This window comes from Drosophila subpulchrella, chromosome X (assembly GCF_014743375.2).
Source record: "Drosophila subpulchrella strain 33 F10 #4 breed RU33 chromosome X, RU_Dsub_v1.1 Primary Assembly, whole genome shotgun sequence".
In the NCBI taxonomy this organism is placed as follows: domain Eukaryota; kingdom Metazoa; phylum Arthropoda; class Insecta; order Diptera; family Drosophilidae; genus Drosophila; species Drosophila subpulchrella.
Genome location: NC_050613.1, coordinates 8,470,020 through 8,489,454, shown reverse-complemented (window position 1 = coordinate 8,489,454; position 19,435 = coordinate 8,470,020). Strand labels below are relative to the sequence as shown.

Below are 19,435 nucleotides of genomic sequence, written 5' to 3'. Positions count from 1 at the left end.
AACAACAAATGCGACGATAACCTAACAATCGCGAACTATATGGGGTGTAAGAACAATTTCGGTCTAAGAAGTTTTATAAGCCGCCTAGAAGTAGGCCATAAATGCTTGCAACAAAGGAAAGCTTTTACACCAGTGAAGAAAATGGACATATGTTGTGTTTACACTTATTCTATCTTTTAAAATATGTACCTTAAGTATTATAAAGATACAAACTAAGAACAACTTCATGTGTTCAAGTTACAATACTTGTATAAGTATACATCTTTTTAAAATACAACCTTATTATTAAACAAATATGTTATTTGTTTTTAGCTCCTAAATCAAAACTTGTATTTTTTTTTTAGTGAACACATCAGCAATATCATACATTTTTCAATATTAATGGATATCGAAAATGATTAATTCAAATGATATCAAATTTATAACACCTGTTTAATAATAGTGTTCAAGTGCTGGTCCGCAAGGAAAATATTACACTCCCCAAAGCTTAAAAGAATTTAAATTATATTAATATATGTATAAAAGTCGAAGTGAATAAAAAAGAGTCGAATGTTTTAGTTCTTATTTTATTGAAGTAATTCTATGGTAATCAGAACTGATTAGTCATTAGCCTCAGGGCAAGGAATCCAGGCAGGAGAAGGCTAAGAGTTCCGACCATGACTCCCATAGCACCACCACCTCCATTGTTATCGTTATCGTCATCGACACCTCCATCACCACTGCCATCACCACTGCCGTCACCACTGCCGTCACCATTTCCGTCACCACTTCCATCATCGCTTCCATCACCGCTTCCATCACCACTTTCAACAGCATTCGGATCCTCGCCCATATTCACCAGAATCCAGTCGTAGTAGTACGACACGTCCGTGTAGACTCCCGGTAATCTGGGCAGGGCACATTGAATGCCCCAGGAAACCACGCCGGCCAGCTGACTTTGGCACACCAGTGGTCCTCCGGAATCGCCCGAGCAGGCGTCCTTCTCCCCAACCTCTAGATATCCAGCGCACACCATTCCAGCCTTTATCAGATGACCCAGATCGCTGTCGTCGATGCAATGCTGCTCACTGATCATCGGCACATCGACGGTCATCAGGATATCGGAAATGTAGCCATCTTCCGTATTGCCCCATCCCGTCACCTGGCAGACGACGCCCTCCGCGACGGTATACCGATTAAGGGCAATTGGACGAATAGTAGGATGACCGGTGGGCACGGTGTCATTTAACTTCAGCAGGGCGATATCCTTGTCGTAGGTGGACAGGTCGAACTTTTCCAGCTGCATTATCCGCTCATCGAGTGTAAAGGTCAGCGTGTCGGTTCGATTGTAGCGATCCAGATTGCCCATCACCACGATGAACTCCTCCTTGGGCACAAAGGTTCCGTCGTATATAATCTGACTAGTATAAAATATATAGTATTAGAATTAGAATGAAATTGAATTCAATCATTTTAGTCAATTCCCATTTATTTTTGCAAATTGATGCCCCAATTTTGTGAGGGATTACTGAAAGGTGTCCCAGAAGCTGGTAACTTGCTTATTTTTTTGGAAACTTTTCAATCTTCTACGATTTTTTTTTTTACATCTTAAAAAAAAATGATTAGCCAAGTTAAAATGTGAAGATGATGAAGATTGGTATTGGTAATAATAATAAGTTAGGTTTTCAGAAAGGTGACCCGGACTATAAAATCGTGCAATATATACTTTTAAAACTAAGCCATGTTTACTTTAAAAATGCTATATAGATCTCTAGTATCGAAAATATCAAATTCATATAGACTAATGTATATACTTTATATGAAAAATATCGAATATTACAAATTTTATGCATTATTTAGTATGAATAAAAAAGGCATTATGCATAATAACAAATTTTTTGTGTCTATCGATATAAAAGTATAATTTCTCTTAAGATTTGTGTTTCAGTTCTCCAATTAACAAACCATAGGCCAAGCTAAAATGTGCTGAAGATTGGGTTTGGTGACCTTAAGCCAGGTTTTTCGGAAAGGCGACCGTGCGCTTTAATATATTTTATTTCCCTGAGCTACCAAATATTTTTGAAGAATACTAATAGTTTTTATAGTAACCATAAATACTTTGTCTTTTCTTGGAACCGATAAGGGGGTATCAAACATTTTCAATCAACTTGATGTTCCTTACGTAACTCTTAGGGAACAGCTAAGCTTTATTTCCTAATACTTTTCGTAATACCCCTTAAACCTATTGATCTCTTGCCAAACTTACTCCACAAAGCAATGGGCGGCAGTGAGTACCCAGCCTGGTCGGATGAGCGATCCTCCGCAGAGGTGTCCTGTTCCAAAGAAGTAGCCATCGTTGAGGGCCTTTCGAATTCCCACCTGATGCCTGGTGGCCCCCAGAGTGGCCTCCGTTCCATTGATAATCCTACCAGGGTCCACACTGAATCTCGGCCGTATGGCCTTTGAATCCGAGGCTGTCCGTGGAACGGCGCCTAAAGGAAGATTGGGTGGTAATACAAATAATAATCCAGAAACTCCAGAAAACCCCCACAAACCTCTCAGTCCCGCCGGCAAGGAAGTAAGAACGAGGGCAACCGCCAAATATTTCACCAATCCGATCATTCTGCCCAATTGGATGCTAACTCCTCAACGTGGCGATACCAACTAATGAAGGAGCCGAACCCACTTGTCCAATATCGCGGCCAAAATAAAAATCTGGCACTGGGCGGGCATCCTAATCTAATCAATACACATCGTACAATATCATAGAACACCACAAAAAACACCGGACTGACTTGTCATTGTCGGAGACCCGAAGACCTCCGTCCGGGTTTGACGAACTGCAGCCTTTAGTTTTAAGTGCCACGGCTGGATTTTCCAAGCGGGCAATCTCTGGGTTTACCACACCGATTTATGGGGCCCTTGAAAATCGGGGAACTACCAGTGTGTCCAAAACTAAATTATTTCGATCTTCGTATCTCTAAAAGATCTTTGGGTTTTCCTGGCTTATGACTAAAGAGTAAATTCTTTTCTTAGAACCATATCATTTAATTACTTTTTTATTTTTGATTTTTAACAAATATATTTAAGCCAATTTGTCTTGAGGTAAATAGCCCTCATTTCAGAAAAAAAATCCCGAATTCTGATCAGTAAAATTTCGTTGAAACTTAGAAGCCGTTTACTCGTATTGATCTTCGATCTCCATTGCAAAACTATTGCCCATTGTACGATTTCAATTAAAATTTCACATCCACTCGTCATGTGCAAATAAAATTGATTATTCAGTCCCATTTCTGGTGTTGCCAGATACCATATAAACAATTTATTAAAAATCTAAAACTACGTTACTACGGTGTGTTTCGACCGAAGGTTACTCATCCACACAGATTTTGAATCTAGGTCGATTTCATATTTTTGTAAACAAATAGTAAAAGCGTTCTATCTTTTTCCAATAAGCGTATATTTACATTACCATAAAACCAAGAAACCAAATAATAAAAGGGGTTTGGCCAATTCCTTAAGCAATTTCGCGCTTTATAATTGACGGTTTTGAAGGACAAAATAGAAACTATCTTTAAAAACTCTAAGCAAAAATACATGGAACATTTCTTTCTCAATAATGGCTTTCTAAAAATCCTAAAATAAACTCCAAGCCACACAATTTATCTGAGAAATTTATAATTATTTATTTTGTTAAGATTTTATATAATATAATTCTTTCCACAACTTTAAACGGCATAAATGTACCCTGTACCAAGAGACTCATTGTACTCCTTAGTAAGCTCCTCCTCCTCTGATGTCATCAATGCCGTCGATCACCGTTGATTAACGTCAACTATTGGACAATCTACAAGTGGGTACCTCCTCGCCACGATTAGATAAATTAATTGTAGAACAAACAAGAGAAAGCGATTTATTGTGCTGTCCGATCGTCAAAGAAGGCTAATGATAAGTCCCAGAAGGCCAATATCCAAGAACGTGGATGATATAGATCGACGGCTAGCCAGACTCTGCGGCGTCATTTGGCGATACTCAGAGTAATCCAGTGAAGCGTTGGCTTTCCGAATCCATTTCAGAAAGTGCGATACATTGGTATAAACACCCGGATAGCCTGGATCCGCACAGCCAACGCCCCACGATATTATTCCGGCCAAATGTCCGTCGCAGATCAGCGGTCCGCCGGAGTCCCCCTGGCAGGCATCGATACCGCCCTGCAGGAATCCAGCACATATCTGCGAGGCGGGTAGCTTGTAAATCACCTGGCAGAGCTCCTTGTTCAGTATCGGTACAGGGGCCTGATGCAACGAGGCCGATTTGTCCTTCTGCGAGAAAAACTGGATTACAATGAAAAACCGTTGTTGTAGAAATGGTTTGAATTGCCAGCAATGAGAACTAAGCACGCCCTCTTATGCGGACAAACCTTTTTTAGTAAAGACTTAGATCGAACATGCCTTCGTAATAAATATCGTTTTACGGACGCTCTTTTATGCGGACGAACCTTTTTTAAAAACTAGGTAAACACTTGCCTAAGATTTAGTAACAAACATTGTTTAACGGACGCTCTCTTATGCGGACACATAGGATTATGCTTTCGATATAGTAACATACAAGGGTGGTCAAAAGTATTTTCACAAAAAAAAAGTTAAATATATTCATAATTTGAACTTACATCTTGTTAACTTTGGCATCAATGGAAAGGTAATTTAAATGCCGTTTGAATGATACAATACATTTCTTAACACATTCAGTACTTATTGAAAAGGACGAATTTGTGTGAAAATGTCCTTTTTGAACTTTTTTCCTCGACTTGAAAACTTAAATTTTTTGATGCAAAAAGTTTCTTCAAACAAAAATAATAGTAACTGCAAAAAGAATTTTTCAAAAATCATTTTGCTTATATTTTTTATAATTTTTTGAAAATGCTTAGAAACATGCATTTTAGCCATATTTTTCTCTTTTTCATACAAATTTTTTCCGACAGTGTCACCTTTAAAAAATCATAAAAAATATAAGCAAAATGATTTTTGAAAAATTCTTTTTGCAGTTACTATTATTTTTGTTTGAAGAAACTTTTTGCATCAAAAAATTTAAGTTTTCAAGTCGAGGAAAAAAGTTCAAAAAGGACATTTTCACACAAATTCGTCCTTTTCAATAAGTACTGAATGTGTTAAGAAATGTATTGTATCATTCAAACGGCATTTAAATTACCTTTCCATTGATGCCAAAGTTAACAAGATGTAAGTTCAAATTATGAATATATTTAACTTTTTTTTTGTGAAAATACTTTTGACCACCCTTGTACATCATTTAACGGACGCTCTCTTGAGCGGACAAAAAAGGACTATAATCTGCCAATGGGTTGGGAATGGGATCACTAGGTAAAAACTAGGTAAACACTTGCCTAAGATTTAGTAACAAACATTGTTTAACGGACGCTCTCTTATGCGGACACATAGGATTATGCTTTCGATATAGAAAACATACATCATTTAACGGACGCTCTCTTGAGCGGACAAAAAAGGACTATAATCTGCCAATGGGTTGGGAATGGGATCACTCACCTTGGCGACCTTGCCCCAACCGTGTATGAGACAGAGTGTGCCCTCTTCGGGGGCTTCGGTGGCCAGCGGTATCGGCCGAATCGCATGCGATTGCCACGGAATGAATCCATTCAGGAAGAGCAGGGCGATGTCGTTCTCCAGCGTGGTCATGTTGTACCGCTCGTGGCCTACGATCTGCTGGACGAGGTACTCCTGGGTGAAGCGGTCCGCATGATCGATGGCGCTGCTGCCGGCCACGACCACAAATTGCTCTGGATCACGATAGTGCAGCGGTACCGAGTTATTTCTAAATAGGGCATTTTTTAAACATTTTTTTATCCGCTTGTTATAGTCTGTATTTTCACCCACATGGCGTAGCAGTGGGCCGCCGAGCAGACGACCCGCTGGGAGATGACCGCTCCGCCGCACACATGACCCATTCCAAAGCGCCGCTGGTGGACAGGACGTCGGCGAACCGACACCTGAAAGGGCACTTGGTCAATGGTGACCGTATAGCCGCCCACAATCTTCGGCAGGATCACAAAGGACGAGGCTGTGGACATCGGCTGTAGAATCTGAGCGTGGCTATGTTTGGGGTCGGCCGCTAAAATCAGCAACATCAGCTGGCACATCCATTGGTGGTCCATAGGGTGCGACGATATACCAAAAGCGTCTATATTTCCACCAGCAATTACGAAAAGATTCAATTTTAAAAAACTGATGTTTGAATCAGTGTCTTAACGATCAAATTAATCAGAATTTAAAATGATATAAAGATATGTAGCATTCACTGGAAACAATATCTGGTGGTTAGAGACGTTCCTTGAACTTAAAACATTCGTTGAAAGGGGTTCCCCCAGATAAATGATTTAATAATGATAATTTAAAGGATTTAATGTTTTAGTGACATTTTAATTTGCTCGGGCAACTTATCGATGTGTTTGTGCCGACCGCTGTTGCACACTGTTTATGAGTCGCTTGATGGACAAATGCCGACCGCTGATTTAATGCCATATTGGAAGTTTCAAGATCCAAGGTAAACGCTCCATTTTGAAAAAAGATTACATTTATTTAATAATTAGCTAAGGGAACTAAAGTATCGATCAAATTCTGAGATCCAAAGCGAAGACAAGGATCAGTGACAGACAAGTCCCGAGGAAGGACCATCCCGAACCCAGTCGAACTCCTCCATTTTGATAAAGGGTGTAGTTTAGGGAGTTGTTCTTTTGGACGATCCAATCATTATAGAACGAGACATTGGTGTAGACACCCGGATAACCAGCTGCTGCGCATCCGGCGCCGTAAGAGACGATGCCGGCCAGCTTTCCGTTGCAACTCATAGGTCCGCCGGAATCGCCCTGGCAGGCGTCCACTCCCCCAGTCCAGTATCCGGCACACACCTGGGAAAGCGGAACGGAGCCGTAGGAAATGCGGCAGGTGACGTAGGCGACAATGGGCACCGTGGCAGCCTGCAGGGTATTACTGCTTGCAATTCCGCCCTGAAAAAATATTCAGATTTTATTACATAGATAGTGAGAAAAGAATCGTACAAATATGCCTGATTGAAAAGTGTTTTCGAAGTTCTGTATTTCAGACTTAGATCAATATATTATCATTGGATTGGTAGGCTTATTATTATAATATTGAATTATTATTGAAAGCCCTATTATACCTATTAAATATTTATCTTACAGTATGCATTTTTATTCTCGTTACTCGTAGAGTAAAATTATACCATTTTACTCTACGAGTAACGGGAACTAGACTCGTCAGAAAGTATATAATAGGTAAAAGGTGGATCTGTCCGTCCGTATAATCGCTGAGATCTCGGAAACTATAAAAGCTAGAGATTTGAGATTTTCCATGTAGATTCTTCTTGTGCAGCGCAAGTTTTTTTTAGCAGGGTACCACGCCCACTCTAACGCCCACAAACGACCATAACACTAGAACCCGTCTAGTGCTCACATTTGTTAATATTTTGGAAAAATGTAAATGAGATTATGTTGTTATTCTCAATACCCATCTACATACCAAAAATAATTGTAATCGGACGAATTTTTTAAAAGTTACACCCAAATAATAATCAATATTTTGCTAAGTCAGTTGAGATTGCACACCACATGCACTTCACTAATTCGCCAGAAAGCCGATAGGGGCGCCGCAAGCTGGTGCTATAGGCTTGGTGGCACTAGGTGGCGCAAGGTGGCGCAAGGTGGGGCTAGGTGGTGCTAGGTGGCGCTATAGGTGTGCTAGTGAAAAAAACCGATTTGCTGGAAGCTTATTTCCATCCCTTTCGCACTCCTTTTAGCTGAGTAAAGGGTATCTAATAGTCGAGATCTTCGACTATAGCGTTTTCTCTTGTTCATTCTGAATTCTTTTGTTACTATGAAATGTAGGCCTAAATTCGACCACTTAAATTCAGTTTAAAGAATAATTACATTTTAAAAACGTGATGGACTCTGATTGGCCAAAAAGATCTTGAATAGAGCACGATGGATTATCATATCCAAACATTTTTTTCAAAATTTAGTTGGTTATTAGTACTCACCTCCTGGAGAAGACCCCATCCAGAGATTAGACACTCGGTGCTCGTGGCCACAAGTTGGCTGTTTAGGGCCAAGGCCTTCACTGTTGGCCAGTTCCAGGGAATATATCCATTGATGAACATTAGCGCGATGTCATTGGTCAACGAGTCCGAATTGTAGTTCTCATGGGGGATCAACTGCTGCAGGTAGTACTCCAATGTGAGATTGGTGTAGCTCTTCAAATAGGTGCTGCCCATGACTATGACGAACTCACCAGCAGTTCGATATTTCTTTTTATCGGTCCTAAGCAGTAAAAACTTTTATAATATATTTCCAACAGTAAGGCTCTTACTCACATGTAACAACAATGGGCGGCGGTGGCCACCAAACGCTGGGATATCACCACTCCGCCGCATAAGTGACCTGAACCATAGCTCTTCTTTTCGTTGGCGGTCAGACGAACGGACACCTGGTAAGGAACCTGTTCTATACTTGTCGAACTACCGCCCACAATCTTGGGCTCTATGCTACCGCTCGCTTCGGCTCCAAGATCTGCAATAACATATGTATGTAGTAGGGTAGGGTAGATAAATAGTTTTATAGGGAACATGTTATATGTACATATGATATGGTTAAATATCGGTCATGGACATGGTCATCCAATGGCATCTGATGCACCTCCTTGACAACTACCTATATCAAATACATATATGAACAATTGCTGTTTATCGGTGGCAATGAGATAGCCGGAATTGTTGTCTTAACAAGAAAGTACTTTAGAATTATAGGGTGAGCGGTTTATGGGTCTTTAGTGGAGTGGAAAACAAAGCAATCTAATCGAATGTGTTGTGATAGCCACTCCTTGGAAAATTAGTTGGATAATTGTTATGCCCTGCTAAAGTCTACATTAGTCATGGAAAAAGTTTGGCAATTAAAGACAAAATCAATTGAGTCATGCACTTTGCCTTAATTCCTTTTATAAAATTATAAAAATAATCAAGAAATAGCAAAGGAGGGGCTTAATATGATAATTACGTGAATATTTTAACTATATTAATAAAATCAACATTTTTTTGAACGCACACAGTGTGAAAATGGGTTGGTTTTATATAGAAATATTTTAGAACAGTTGCCATTAATCATACATTAAAGGTTTTTTTTATCCGATAAACTGGTAAACTGTAATTAACACCATGTTTCCTTATCTTGGGTAATAACCAAAGACTTATGTTAAAAAAGAATTACCAAAACAAAAAGCAAAAAAAAAAAGTAACTTGAAAGATAACTCGTCTTAGAAGACTTGGGTTTTACACAACTTTTACAGAATTTAAGTTCACTTCTTCAGTTTAATGGTTCGTTGGATTTTTAGTACAATTTTAGAATTGGTAAGACTGCTTGGGTGTTTATTAGATGATGACTCACTTTCGCCGGATGCCAGAACCCCTAGGAATAGCGATATGGCCACCCAGATTTTAGCCATTTCTTCAGCGTCTTGGAAAAACCGAATTATATGAAAGGTAGTGCCTTAAATAATGGATTTTTAAATCTTTGGCCGGTACTATTATCGACCGAATTTCTTGAATCGAGCCACCGCAATGAGCCATCAGACCCATGGCCAGTTGATATTATTTGTGGCTGCCTATGGCTTATCTTATCGCTAAATGTGCGTAAATTGAATGTTGCCAAAGCCCCAAAGCAGCACATCGACAACAGCTCGATAGGTCGATCGGGTGCCATAAAAGTAAACAAATGCCAAATCAGAGCGAAATTCATTTTTGATTTCGATGGCACTAGACGCGAAAGGGTTTGGAATCACCAAGCCCCATAGCAACTACTGTAACCTTACTTCGGCGCTTTTCTCGTCCGCATGTTAAACTAAAAAAAAGGGCTTAAACCTAAAAACCGTATGGAATTTAACGGCCAAAACATCGTGTTAATTTTTGCCACATTATTTACTACATTTCCTTTGAATATATTTTAACCTGTTGGTTTTAAAGCTTTGTTTTCCAACTCATTTAAACATGTAGCAATCACATTAAAATGTCCGTGTTTCAATCGAATTTATTAGTCATTGTAATAAAACATATGAACAAAGTAAAATACATTTGTGAAAAAATGAATAACCATGAATTTCGGTGTGACGCTCCCATACAAAACCGTGACTAATCGGTTGATAAGTTAGTAGGGATTCTTCCGTCATTAAACAGGTACAAGTAGATATATTTGGTGTGATTAAGATATGGTTAAGTAAATGATGAAATGGTCCTTTTGTAATCCTTCACGTTTTGATACACAAAACAAGACCTAACTTTTCGAGTACCAACGGAACTCGGTATTCTTGTCAATCAAGATATTTCATTATAATATATAAATTATTTTATATCGCAGTTCATCCTTTTATCACTGGGGATTTGTAGTGTCCGATTTTATCAACCATGAAAAAAAAAACTTATGTACTAGAGCTTAAACTTTTGGTGCTATACCATTTAGAGTGGGAGTATTCCCTTACTTTTCTTTTTTGTTGACTTCATGTTTCTCAATCATATTTTTGGTGAGCTGTTGTGAGATTAAGATATGGTTAAGTAAATGATGAAATGGTCCTTTTGAAATCCTTCACGTTTTGATCCACAAAACAAGACCTAACTTTTCGAGTACCAACGGAACTCGGAATTCTTGTTAATCAAGAAATTTCATTATAATATATAAATTATTTATATCGCAGTTCATCCTTTTATCACTGAGGATTTGTAGTGTCCGATTTTATCAACCATGAAAAAAAAACCTATGTACTAGAGCTTAAACTTTTGGTGCTACACCATTTAGAGCGGGACTATTCCCTTACTCTTCTTTTTTGTTGACTCCGTGCTTCTCAATCATGTTTTTGGTGTGAGCCGTTGTGCGACGTAGGATGGCTTTTAGCTCCTCCAGCTCGGTGAGTTGTTCCGGTGACCCTTTTTCCTCTTCGGTGTCCCCGTTTTCTGCCGAATCATCAAGTCCTTCGTTTTCATCAATAATTAGTTTCGGAGATCCGAAAATATCTTGAACTTGAGAATCAAGGCCTTCGCGCTCTTGAATGGGCGGTTGTGAGTAATCAAATACTTCTTGAACAGATTCAATCTCCCGTAAAATGAACTCTACAGTTTGTAAAGGTGTTAAAGTCTCGTCCTCGTCGGCAGTATCAGATGTTTCGATGGCGTCCTCCTTAGACACAATTTCAGTTTTAATATCAGCTGCCCCTACTGTTGCATTAACTTTGGTAAGTTTTGCCAAGGCAGATTGAGTAGTCACAGCCGATGTTGACGGCTCTTCGGCATCTTCAACATTTTCCCTTTTAATTTTCGGCGTTATCTCTGTAAGCCAATCACCCATGTCTGCTTCTTGGGAACTCTGGGAACTTTTGTACTCGAGTTGCGGATTAGAACGGCGTTCCATTACCTTGCGCTCCAAATGATTTTTATTGGCTTCAAGGGCCTTGCGCTTCCTGAAAATATTAAGATATATCAAAGTATTTTAAAAAGATATAGTCTTTATAAACCGAACCTGTTGCGTGGAGACAATTTTGCGCTTGGTGCATCCAATGTTTTTGGGGATACAGCTGCATAGTATAAAGGAAACTTAGAGCCTGGAGTCACTTTTGGGCTAATTGATTCCGCCGAAATTGTAGAGCCAGTAGACGGAGTCTTGAGTTTAACATCCTGCGACACGGGTGAAGAGAGCCCAGATGAACTACACGAGGGTGGTTCCCCTGCAAATGCGTCCTTTACTTGCTTGTAAGCAGTAGCGTCATCCAGCAAGACTTGGTGCTCTACCTTAAAAGCCTCGATATCGAATGGCTTTGTAACCGCAGTCACTAAAGGAGATAGTAAGATATTGCGCTTATTAATAATCTTGTCTAGTTAAAGTAGGAAATATTATAAATACTTAGAGTGCCTTAAGGCATAATGAATTAAAAATTAACATGACATTAACACAAAAGTGCTTCAATAGTGTACCTTAAGATTACAAGAAAAATTCTTACTATGCGGATATCACATTGTACATACCCAATATCTTTACTTTCTTTTCATATGAGATATGTACAATGTTCATTACTATTTTATACACTTATTCTAAAAAAAAAAGTTAAGCCCTTGATGGTCTACAATAAACATAGATATTATTTCAATGGGTTTTACTTTAAAAACTTTCCAAAGGAAATAGGGAAAAGGAATGCAGCTTATATTGAAAAACGAAACGAAATCTACTAGTAAGTATATTTGAACCAGAAACTTACCTCTCCACAGCTTGTGTCCGTCATTCCGATACTGTTGGAGCTCCTTGTCCTTGGCTCTTAGAAGCTCTATCAAAACGGAAATCTGATCCCGTAGTCCTCCCGCGGTGGCCATTGAGTTCATGCAGATTTTACGATAAAACTATGGGAATAGCAAGAGTTATCAATATAAACTTCTGGATTGACTGGCCATAAATCAGTTCCTTACCGAAAACCCATTCAAGGGACTCAAATTCCAAAGCCATTTAAGAGGAACTGCAGTATTGGGCATGAGATATTTGAGGAACAGGCAACTGACCGGTCCTCCAGATGCGTCCACATGCAAGGGATCTGCGGTAAGTAAAGCCAGACGCGCTGCATCCTCGGGGAACTTAACGCGCGGATTTACCATCTGCATGGTATAATACGAATGTTTTAAACCACAAATACATATATGCAACCACTTTGAACACCCAAAAATCTCACCTTTAAGCGTTCCTGGAACTCATCCCTTATCACAGTCTCTGAGAAACTCAAATTCTTTTCTGGTTTGTGGAGGTAAAAAGTAAGAACCTCGCCTTCCTCTTCAAAGCAAGTGAACACACAGAGTTCACCGTTTATATCTACGGTTTTCAACAGCATTTTTTGTAATTACTTTGCAAAATATAAACCAAACAAAAAAATTTCTCTCCCGAAGTCGGCAAAAACGTGCTCGCGAAAAATCTGCAGGTAATTGTATATCAATAGGGATATTCACCTTCAGTTTCGATAGCTATCGATAAGCTTTAATTCATAATTGCACAAACAATAGAGATATATAAATACAAATTTAAAAACAATATCTAGCCTACAATAAAAAGTTATTTTTATATTTTAAACTGAAATCATTATGTTAGTATTCTTGTTTTTTATAAATAGAGAGGGTATTCTCTCAGTTATCGATTGCCCTTAGCTTTAATACACAGGTCCAAAATACAGGCACGCCCGTTGTGTAAATAATCATTTAATAAACTAAAATCGATCATAAAATATATCATAACAAATTCCATTACGAAAAATTCCAGATAAATAGCTGTTCAACTTCCGATGAAAAATGGAAATCGGCCCTTTCCAGATATCGATATCAGCCTCTTACCGCGACAATTTAAATTTAAAAACCCTACATTATTTCGTTTTACACATTTTTTTTCACAGATAATATTTTATTTCGTTTTAAACATATTTTTTTGTATGTAATACATATTGTTTGTGTTCGTTTTCGTAAGCTTATCAAAAAATTTACTTCACTTTTGTTGTATGTTATTGATTAACTAGTTTCCATAGTTTATTTGTTTTTAATTTCACTACCAAGAGAAATGTATTTATACCTAAAACAACACGTGCCCGTGTGTATTTATAATATGTATTTCAATTAACTAATCCACGCGTGCGTTGGCTTTTAATGTATGTATAGACATGTATTTATATTATGTATAGTATAATGTAATAAGATCCTAAATGTGTAGAAGATCAGTTATAGTTGTGACCCACCCGAGGGGCACAACAAATTAAAGTGGGAATCGATTCAGGAAAGTTTTTTTTCGGGATCTGAAACTAGCCTCGTCTAGCTGTCTTTTATCCTTGTGATCCTAGATCAGCCTGCGGCGTCGTTTGAGATTTTTCTGTAGTTTCTTCATAGTTGTGGCATTGGTTGGTCCTCAAACCTGCGGACGTGTCCATATATCGCTCAGATCCTTCTTCAGCTTGCCCAGCTCTGCAAGTAGGGATTGGTTTGGACTTAATTCCCCAGTGAGTTGGTATGGCCTTAGGCCCGAGATATATGTCTGACTTACCCAGCTGAGCTGGCAGGACTCCCCCGTTGCGGAATCCCAAATCGAAGCGAGGCTGAACTCCCAACTGGCTAGCCGAGGTGGATCCCGAGTTCCGGAAAGCGGTGCCACTAAATCAGGATAAAATTTACATTAAAAATCTCATCTGGCGACGTCGGAGAGCTTCAAACTCACCTATAAGGATGCTTCAGGCAGCCATAGACCTCGCGGTAACGCCCATAAAGAGTGCCGTAGGAAACGCCCAGAATTCTGGCGGCCTTTTTCATCTCGAGTCTTTTGTTTTTAATGGCATCCAGCACCTAAATGATTCCAATGAAGAGTATGAGAAAGTTGTTTATTAAATTATTTTTATTCTAAGAAATAAACAGGAATACAAAAAATTAAAAACTACACGCGTCGAAGGCCTCCGCAGCCAGTGCTCGGAAATTTAGTATTAAGTTTAACATTGTATGATAAGCTTAATTTGTTAAATAAATAAAATAATAAAATAAAAACTACACGTATCCAGGCATTTTATTTATTTTGCTTGAATTTTAAGAACGTTTAGACCTCTCCTCTATTATAATCATTACATTTTCAAGGTTTTTCAAATAATTTATGATAAAATAGCATTGTCACACCCTAAACAATTAGTTTAATTTGCTTTTTTTCAGAGAAGCTTTCTACATTTGTAGCTTGGCATTACAAAGTGCAAGCTACAAAACAGACAGAGACGATTGCCAGGTTTTTTAAAACGAGAAACAAATAAAAAAAATATTACAAAAAAAGATTGAAAAAAAGTGGAACTATATTTAACTGGATTTTATGTGTTGCTTTTTATGTGCTACATTTGTTTTGCCGACATCATTTGCATTTTTTAATTTTCAAATATATTTAAAAGTCATCAGGCCACATTTCTCTATACTAAACCTTTTTCAGCTAAATGGATCTACATAAAAATCAATATTAATAATATTAAAAAGAAAGATTAAAATAAAAAAACTAAGAAAAGACCACAGAAAACCGCCATGAGAGCTACATAAAAAATTTATAAACGGACACAAAGGAACGATAAAATGAATGAAAAATACCAACAATAGCCAGAAAAGTCCCGAAAAGAAATTGATGAAAAAAAATATATATATTTTAAAAATATAAACGAGCGAAACTTCTAGCTGGGCCAATAAGCTCTACACTAATAAAAAAGAAGAATGAAATTCAAAGATTTCGTTTTTTATTTCAACATTGTTCGCTGTTTTTTATCTATTGCGGTTTTTATTTATTTTAAATTTAAAAATATTAAATTAAAGAATTAGAGATAACTTAAAGATTTTAATAACACTAGTTTACAACCAAAATGTCCCAAAAAGGAAGAAGAGGATATTTCCTGGTAGAGTTGGATCACAAAAGGGAGACTGAACAGTTTCAAATGGTTCAGATTTCCTAAGAAACTTTTTTGTCCATGAAAAAGAAGTCAAAAATAGTATAAATGGCTACGTTTTTTTTTGAGATTTGGTAAAGAAAATTGGTTTGGCATCTCCGTGTTTTAATTATATCTCGAGCTGCGCTAACCAATAGGTGATATATGTTTTAGTTTACAACTATAATGTCACCCTTTGCCGAATAAATGAACAGGCTACATTAAGTATATTGTGGGCTACAACTCGGCAAACTTTGAAAATGTGGCATTTTTTTTAAACAATTTAGTGACTGTAAGGCGTCTGTTGATATCGTAAGAGCTCTAAGAAAAAGCCTTGTTAGGCCCAGAAATTTGAATTTCAGTATTGACCAACTTACGGAGGATCATGTAATTCCCTTAGGCAGTGTTGTGAAACTATTTTATTTAAGAAAAATATCGGAAATATTGGTAAAACTAATTAAAAAAATAAACATGTTACAATTACAAATACTCACTATTCACACCATTTCAGGTACATGTATACTTAAATATTATTATTAATCTAATTCTTATGTTTATTTGCCTTAATAGCTATTATTGATACCCGAGTATTATCAATTGTCGCTTTTATCGACGTTAAAAACAAAAATTTTACAACACTGCCTAAGGGTTAAGCGCAACTCGATATCTAATTTAAACACGGAGATACCAAACCAGTTTTCTTTACCAAATCTCAAAAAAAAACTTAGCCATTTATACTATTTTTGACTTCTTTTTCGTGCTCTAGGGGTCTAAATCTGCTAGGATCACCCGTCCTGGACAGTTTCAAAATATTGTTTATTATATACATTACTTGTAGGCTAGTGTATTTAATTAAAGAATAATGGATAGCTTAAAGATTTTAATCGGTGATTTTTATATGAAATTATTTTTAAAAACGGAATATATTTAATATATATTTTCTACCGTGATTTAAATAATTTCAAATTAAGTATTGTATTTAATTCTAATTTTTAATACAATATTTAGAATTCAATGTCTGCCACATTTAGTTTATTATTTTTATCAGTGAAAACTTAATTAAGAAACCAAACTAAAGGCACCACAAAACATTTAAGAAACTTACCCGCTTGGTGAAGGGCTCCTCCCAGAATTGTGGACGCCGCCCCTTGGCCAGATAGTCGTCCATCTTGATGACGTCCTGCCACTGCGACAGCTCCTCGTTCGTCAGTCGCAGTTCGGCGGCATCGTAGTCCTCCAGCTTGATGTCGGGATAGTCGGCGGGGGCACCGGTGCCACTGCCACCCGGATCCTGGCCGCCGTTTCCATTTCCGTTTCCGGCTGAGGCGTTAACCACGGCGGCGGCGGCGGCTGCTGCAACGGCAGCGGTGGCAGCCACACTGGCCACACTCGTACCAAATTCGTGGGCCATCAGCAAGCCATGTTCGTTGATCATGTAGGAGGATCCACCGGTGGCGGATCCGGATCCTCCTCCCCCCGCTGCCACGCCCCCCTCGTACTTGCAGGCAAAACTGGCCGGAATAACGACCGCGGGACGTGGCGACTCCGCCCTATTCGCCACCAGATGCTCGTTCTCGATCTCCTCCAGCGGTTGCGGCAGCTCATCGGGTTCCTCCTTTGGCGGCTCGACCTCATCCTCTCCTGATTTCTCATATAGCCGACGGGCATGACGCAGTTTGCCATGACGTTCGCGCCGCTCACTGATCTTCTCCAGCTTTTTGGTGGCACTGCTGCTGCTGCCGCTGCTGCTGCTGGTGGTGGTCAGCACTTCCGGTTGCGATTCATCGCCCCCATCCGTTTCCTGTTTGTTGGCATCGCCATCGCTGAGGTTCTTGGGCGTGCGACTGCCATTTGGCTCTGAATTGGACCAATCCTGGCCAGCGGCAACCGATGGCTCCTGGTCACTGGCCTCCGACTGGAGGAGCTGCTGCTGCTGCTGCTGTTGCTGCTGGTGACGTAGACGCTGGCGCTGTTTGGGCGGGCAGGCGGCGGGCGGGGAGGCCATGGAGGCGTTATGAGCGGCCAGCGGCGGCTCCTCAGCAAAGTGACGGGCCGTCTCCAAGTAGGCACGCTGGGCGGGCTCCATATTGGCGGCATACTGGGCCAGCTTGCGTCTGTCCGGAAGAAAGGAGAATTCAAGGTATATATTAGAGAAACTAATCCTTACTTTAAGAGATTTAGTAGCTTTCAAGTCTAATAAAGGATTTAAAAATAATTTACTTGTTATTTAGGGCCTTGAAAACCTTTTTAAAGATGTTTAAAAGTATGCAACAATACATTTTCAATCAGCATGTCTGAGGAAAGACGACTTTTCTTTTCTTTCACTGCATACTTATCGACACGTTTATAAGTTATTGAAAAACACTAGTGATATTTGGGATTTTACAGGGTGGTGTGCAACACAAATCACACTAAAATCTAGTTTAGGTGTCTAAAAGTATGCAGTGAATAAAGGAAAGTATTCATTCTGAATGAATTCATGGTACTTCTGAGTTTAAAATATATTGTTGCATACTTTTAGACACCCAAACTGGGTTTTAAAAGTGATTTTATGATTCGCGTTTGATAAAATCGAGATTTTGAAAAGCAACATACACATTGAACACGTCGTAGGAGTCATCTAGTGGCGGACGACCCCGCTTGCGTTTGGGGCCCAGAAAGTGCTCAACGGGTGCGACGCCCTCGAGGGATGTGGCCCCGGATATCGCACCCACTCCGGCTGAACCCGAGGCACCCGGCAGCGGCGTCATCACGGGCATACGACCCAGTACGCTCTCCATTCCCGGCGACAACCGATCTCGATCGCGATCCCGATCACGTTCTCTGTCCAAAGTCACAGAGCTGTGCAGATGCAAGGGTAGACCAGACTGGGGCTGCTGCTGCTGCTGGTGCTGGAGGATTAGGTCCTGGGCGTAGCTCTCCGCCAGGCTGCGTGGCGGCGAGTGGAATTCCGCGGCGGCCATCGGAGGTGGTGGGCCGTCCTCGTCATCGCGCCAGGTCACCTCAGCCAGGCCCTTGATCTTTAGGTCGTCCGCGGTCTTCAGCAGTGAAGGGAGGCTAGCCTGCAAATAAGAAAATAAATTAAAGAACAAAAATTTTAAGTACTTTTTTGGGGATTTATAATCTCTATTATCATAGCTGCCATAAAATCCTGAACAGATTTCAATTCTTTTATAAGGTTGCTTAAAAGTATACTACGATTTATTTTGAACAGTAGAGGGATATCACATTTTTCACGGTCTACTTTTAGGTCACTTTGTATACTGTTTCAAATCTCTGATAACTTAGAATCAATATGCCATTTTGTAATCTTTATTTAAACTATATTTTTAAATCTTTCTTTTTTACTGGCAGTAAATAATGACTTAATACTCACATGCTCCACATTGATTTCGCCCTTGTACATAAACTCGATGAGGCACTTGACCTCCGCGAAGGTCACATCCTTCATAATGATGATCGGATCGCGTTCGCTGGCATAGTTTGAGAGCACGGCGTCGAAGAAGGTGCTGCAGGCGCAGAGGACGACTCGGTGGGCGCGGATAAGCTGGCCCTCGCAGGCCAAGGTCACGTCGCAGAAGCATCCGCGATCGAGGAGCTGGGAGAACATGGTCTGCAGATTGCTATGGTGGTACTTCCACCTCAGGCAGTACTGCTGCGGCAGCATGGTGGTGCCGCGCCTGCTGCTGCCCCTGATGGTGGTGCCTCTGTGGGTTCTGGTTGTCCTACTGGAGGTCCTCTCCTTGCCTGAAACCAGATGGGTGATCAAATATCAATAAAAACTCAAGCAATAATTTATAAAGGTGTCTAAAACTGCGCTTTAATATATTTCAAATCCAAAAATGCATAAAATATCCGCGAAACTAACATGATCTATTTATCACAGCATAAGAAACAAAAAACATTTGTAAAGA

At 39.5% G+C, this 19,435-nt stretch overlaps 5 protein-coding genes across 7 annotated transcripts in view; all 5 read right to left on the bottom strand.

Moving 5' to 3' along the window:
• Positions 1 to 566: 566 nt before the first annotated feature.
• Positions 567 to 2,638, bottom strand: LOC119556847 (trypsin-1). Its single transcript, XM_037869318.1, has 3 exons — positions 2,535 to 2,638; positions 2,246 to 2,471; positions 567 to 1,400 (listed from the first exon to the last, which is right to left on the bottom strand). Exons 1-3 carry the CDS (start codon positions 2,599 to 2,601, stop codon positions 590 to 592), a joined length of 1,104 nt encoding a protein of 367 aa, XP_037725246.1. The 5' UTR covers positions 2,602 to 2,638; the 3' UTR covers positions 567 to 589.
• A 1,131-nt stretch (positions 2,639 to 3,769) lies between these two features.
• On the bottom strand, positions 3,770 to 6,247 carry LOC119556966 (trypsin). 2 transcript variants are annotated; one of them, XM_037869475.1, is made up of 3 exons: positions 5,889 to 6,247; positions 5,541 to 5,826; positions 3,770 to 4,313 (listed from the first exon to the last, which is right to left on the bottom strand). In XM_037869475.1, exons 1-3 carry the CDS (start codon positions 6,164 to 6,166, stop codon positions 3,912 to 3,914), a joined length of 966 nt encoding a protein of 321 aa, XP_037725403.1. In that variant the 5' UTR covers positions 6,167 to 6,247; the 3' UTR covers positions 3,770 to 3,911. The 2 variants fall into 2 exon arrangements, with proteins under 2 accessions (XP_037725403.1, XP_037725404.1); XM_037869476.1 differs by having other exon boundaries at positions 3,770 to 4,301.
• A 343-nt stretch (positions 6,248 to 6,590) lies between these two features.
• LOC119557397 (trypsin eta) lies at positions 6,591 to 9,701 on the bottom strand. The gene is made up of 4 exons (XM_037870141.1): positions 9,467 to 9,701; positions 8,401 to 8,596; positions 8,068 to 8,347; positions 6,591 to 7,018 (listed from the first exon to the last, which is right to left on the bottom strand). The coding sequence occupies exons 1-4, from the start codon at positions 9,522 to 9,524 to the stop codon at positions 6,623 to 6,625; spliced, it is 930 nt and encodes a 309-aa protein (XP_037726069.1). The 5' UTR covers positions 9,525 to 9,701; the 3' UTR covers positions 6,591 to 6,622.
• A 386-nt stretch (positions 9,702 to 10,087) lies between these two features.
• LOC119557396 lies at positions 10,088 to 13,011 on the bottom strand. The gene is made up of 5 exons (XM_037870140.1): positions 12,780 to 13,011; positions 12,523 to 12,705; positions 12,318 to 12,456; positions 11,585 to 11,894; positions 10,088 to 11,525 (listed from the first exon to the last, which is right to left on the bottom strand). Exons 1-5 carry the CDS (start codon positions 12,933 to 12,935, stop codon positions 10,883 to 10,885), a joined length of 1,431 nt encoding a protein of 476 aa, XP_037726068.1. The 5' UTR covers positions 12,936 to 13,011; the 3' UTR covers positions 10,088 to 10,882.
• A 463-nt stretch (positions 13,012 to 13,474) lies between these two features.
• The window catches only part of LOC119557558 (protein tramtrack, alpha isoform), a 28,267-nt gene continuing 22,306 nt past the window's right edge, over positions 13,475 to 19,435 (bottom strand). Inside the window, exons 2-7 of one of the 2 annotated variants that reach the window (XM_037870344.1) lie at positions 18,898 to 19,268; positions 18,117 to 18,583; positions 16,627 to 17,635; positions 14,297 to 14,421; positions 14,126 to 14,232; positions 13,475 to 14,069 (exon numbers count right to left, since the gene is read on the bottom strand). In XM_037870344.1, the coding sequence (XP_037726272.1) occupies positions 14,032 to 14,069; positions 14,126 to 14,232; positions 14,297 to 14,421; positions 16,627 to 17,635; positions 18,117 to 18,583; positions 18,898 to 19,188 (2,037 nt within the window). In that variant the 5' untranslated portion in view covers positions 19,189 to 19,268 and the 3' untranslated portion in view covers positions 13,475 to 14,031. The remainder of the gene's footprint in view (positions 14,070 to 14,125; positions 14,233 to 14,296; positions 14,422 to 16,626; positions 17,636 to 18,116; positions 18,584 to 18,897; positions 19,269 to 19,435) is intronic. The other variant, XM_037870343.1, reaches the window with a different exon arrangement.

Bases quoted from the DNA above. Each gene is read 5' to 3' on its own strand.
- LOC119557396 (XM_037870140.1), bottom strand. From the start codon at position 12,935: ATGCTGTTGAAAACCGTAGATATAAACGGTGAACTCTGTGTGTTCACT. The intron at 12,706-12,779 runs GTGAGATTTTTG...TATACCATGCAG, and splicing joins AGTTCCAGGAACGCTTAAAG to ATGGTAAATCCGCGCGTTAA. The intron at 11,895-12,317 runs GTAAGTTTCTGG...TATCTCCTTTAG, and splicing joins CGGACACAAGCTGTGGAGAG to TGACTGCGGTTACAAAGCCA.
- LOC119556847 (XM_037869318.1), bottom strand. From the start codon at position 2,601: ATGATCGGATTGGTGAAATATTTGGCGGTTGCCCTCGTTCTTACTTCC. The intron at 2,472-2,534 runs GTTTGTGGGGGT...ATCTTCCTTTAG, and splicing joins CTTGCCGGCGGGACTGAGAG to GCGCCGTTCCACGGACAGCC. The intron at 1,401-2,245 runs GTAAGTTTGGCA...ATTTTATACTAG, and splicing joins GCCGCCCATTGCTTTGTGGA to TCAGATTATATACGACGGAA.
- LOC119556966 (XM_037869475.1), bottom strand. From the start codon at position 6,166: ATGGACCACCAATGGATGTGCCAGCTGATGTTGCTGATTTTAGCGGCC. The intron at 5,827-5,888 runs GTGGGTGAAAAT...TGCCCTATTTAG, and splicing joins GCGGCCCACTGCTACGCCAT to AAATAACTCGGTACCGCTGC. The intron at 4,314-5,540 runs GTGAGTGATCCC...ATTGTAATCCAG, and splicing joins GTTGGGGCAAGGTCGCCAAG to TTTTTCTCGCAGAAGGACAA.
- LOC119557397 (XM_037870141.1), bottom strand. From the start codon at position 9,524: ATGGCTAAAATCTGGGTGGCCATATCGCTATTCCTAGGGGTTCTGGCA. The intron at 8,597-9,466 runs GTGAGTCATCAT...ATGTTATTGCAG, and splicing joins GGTTCTGGCATCCGGCGAAA to ATCTTGGAGCCGAAGCGAGC. The intron at 8,348-8,400 runs GTGAGTAAGAGC...TTTACTGCTTAG, and splicing joins GCCGCCCATTGTTGTTACAT to GACCGATAAAAAGAAATATC.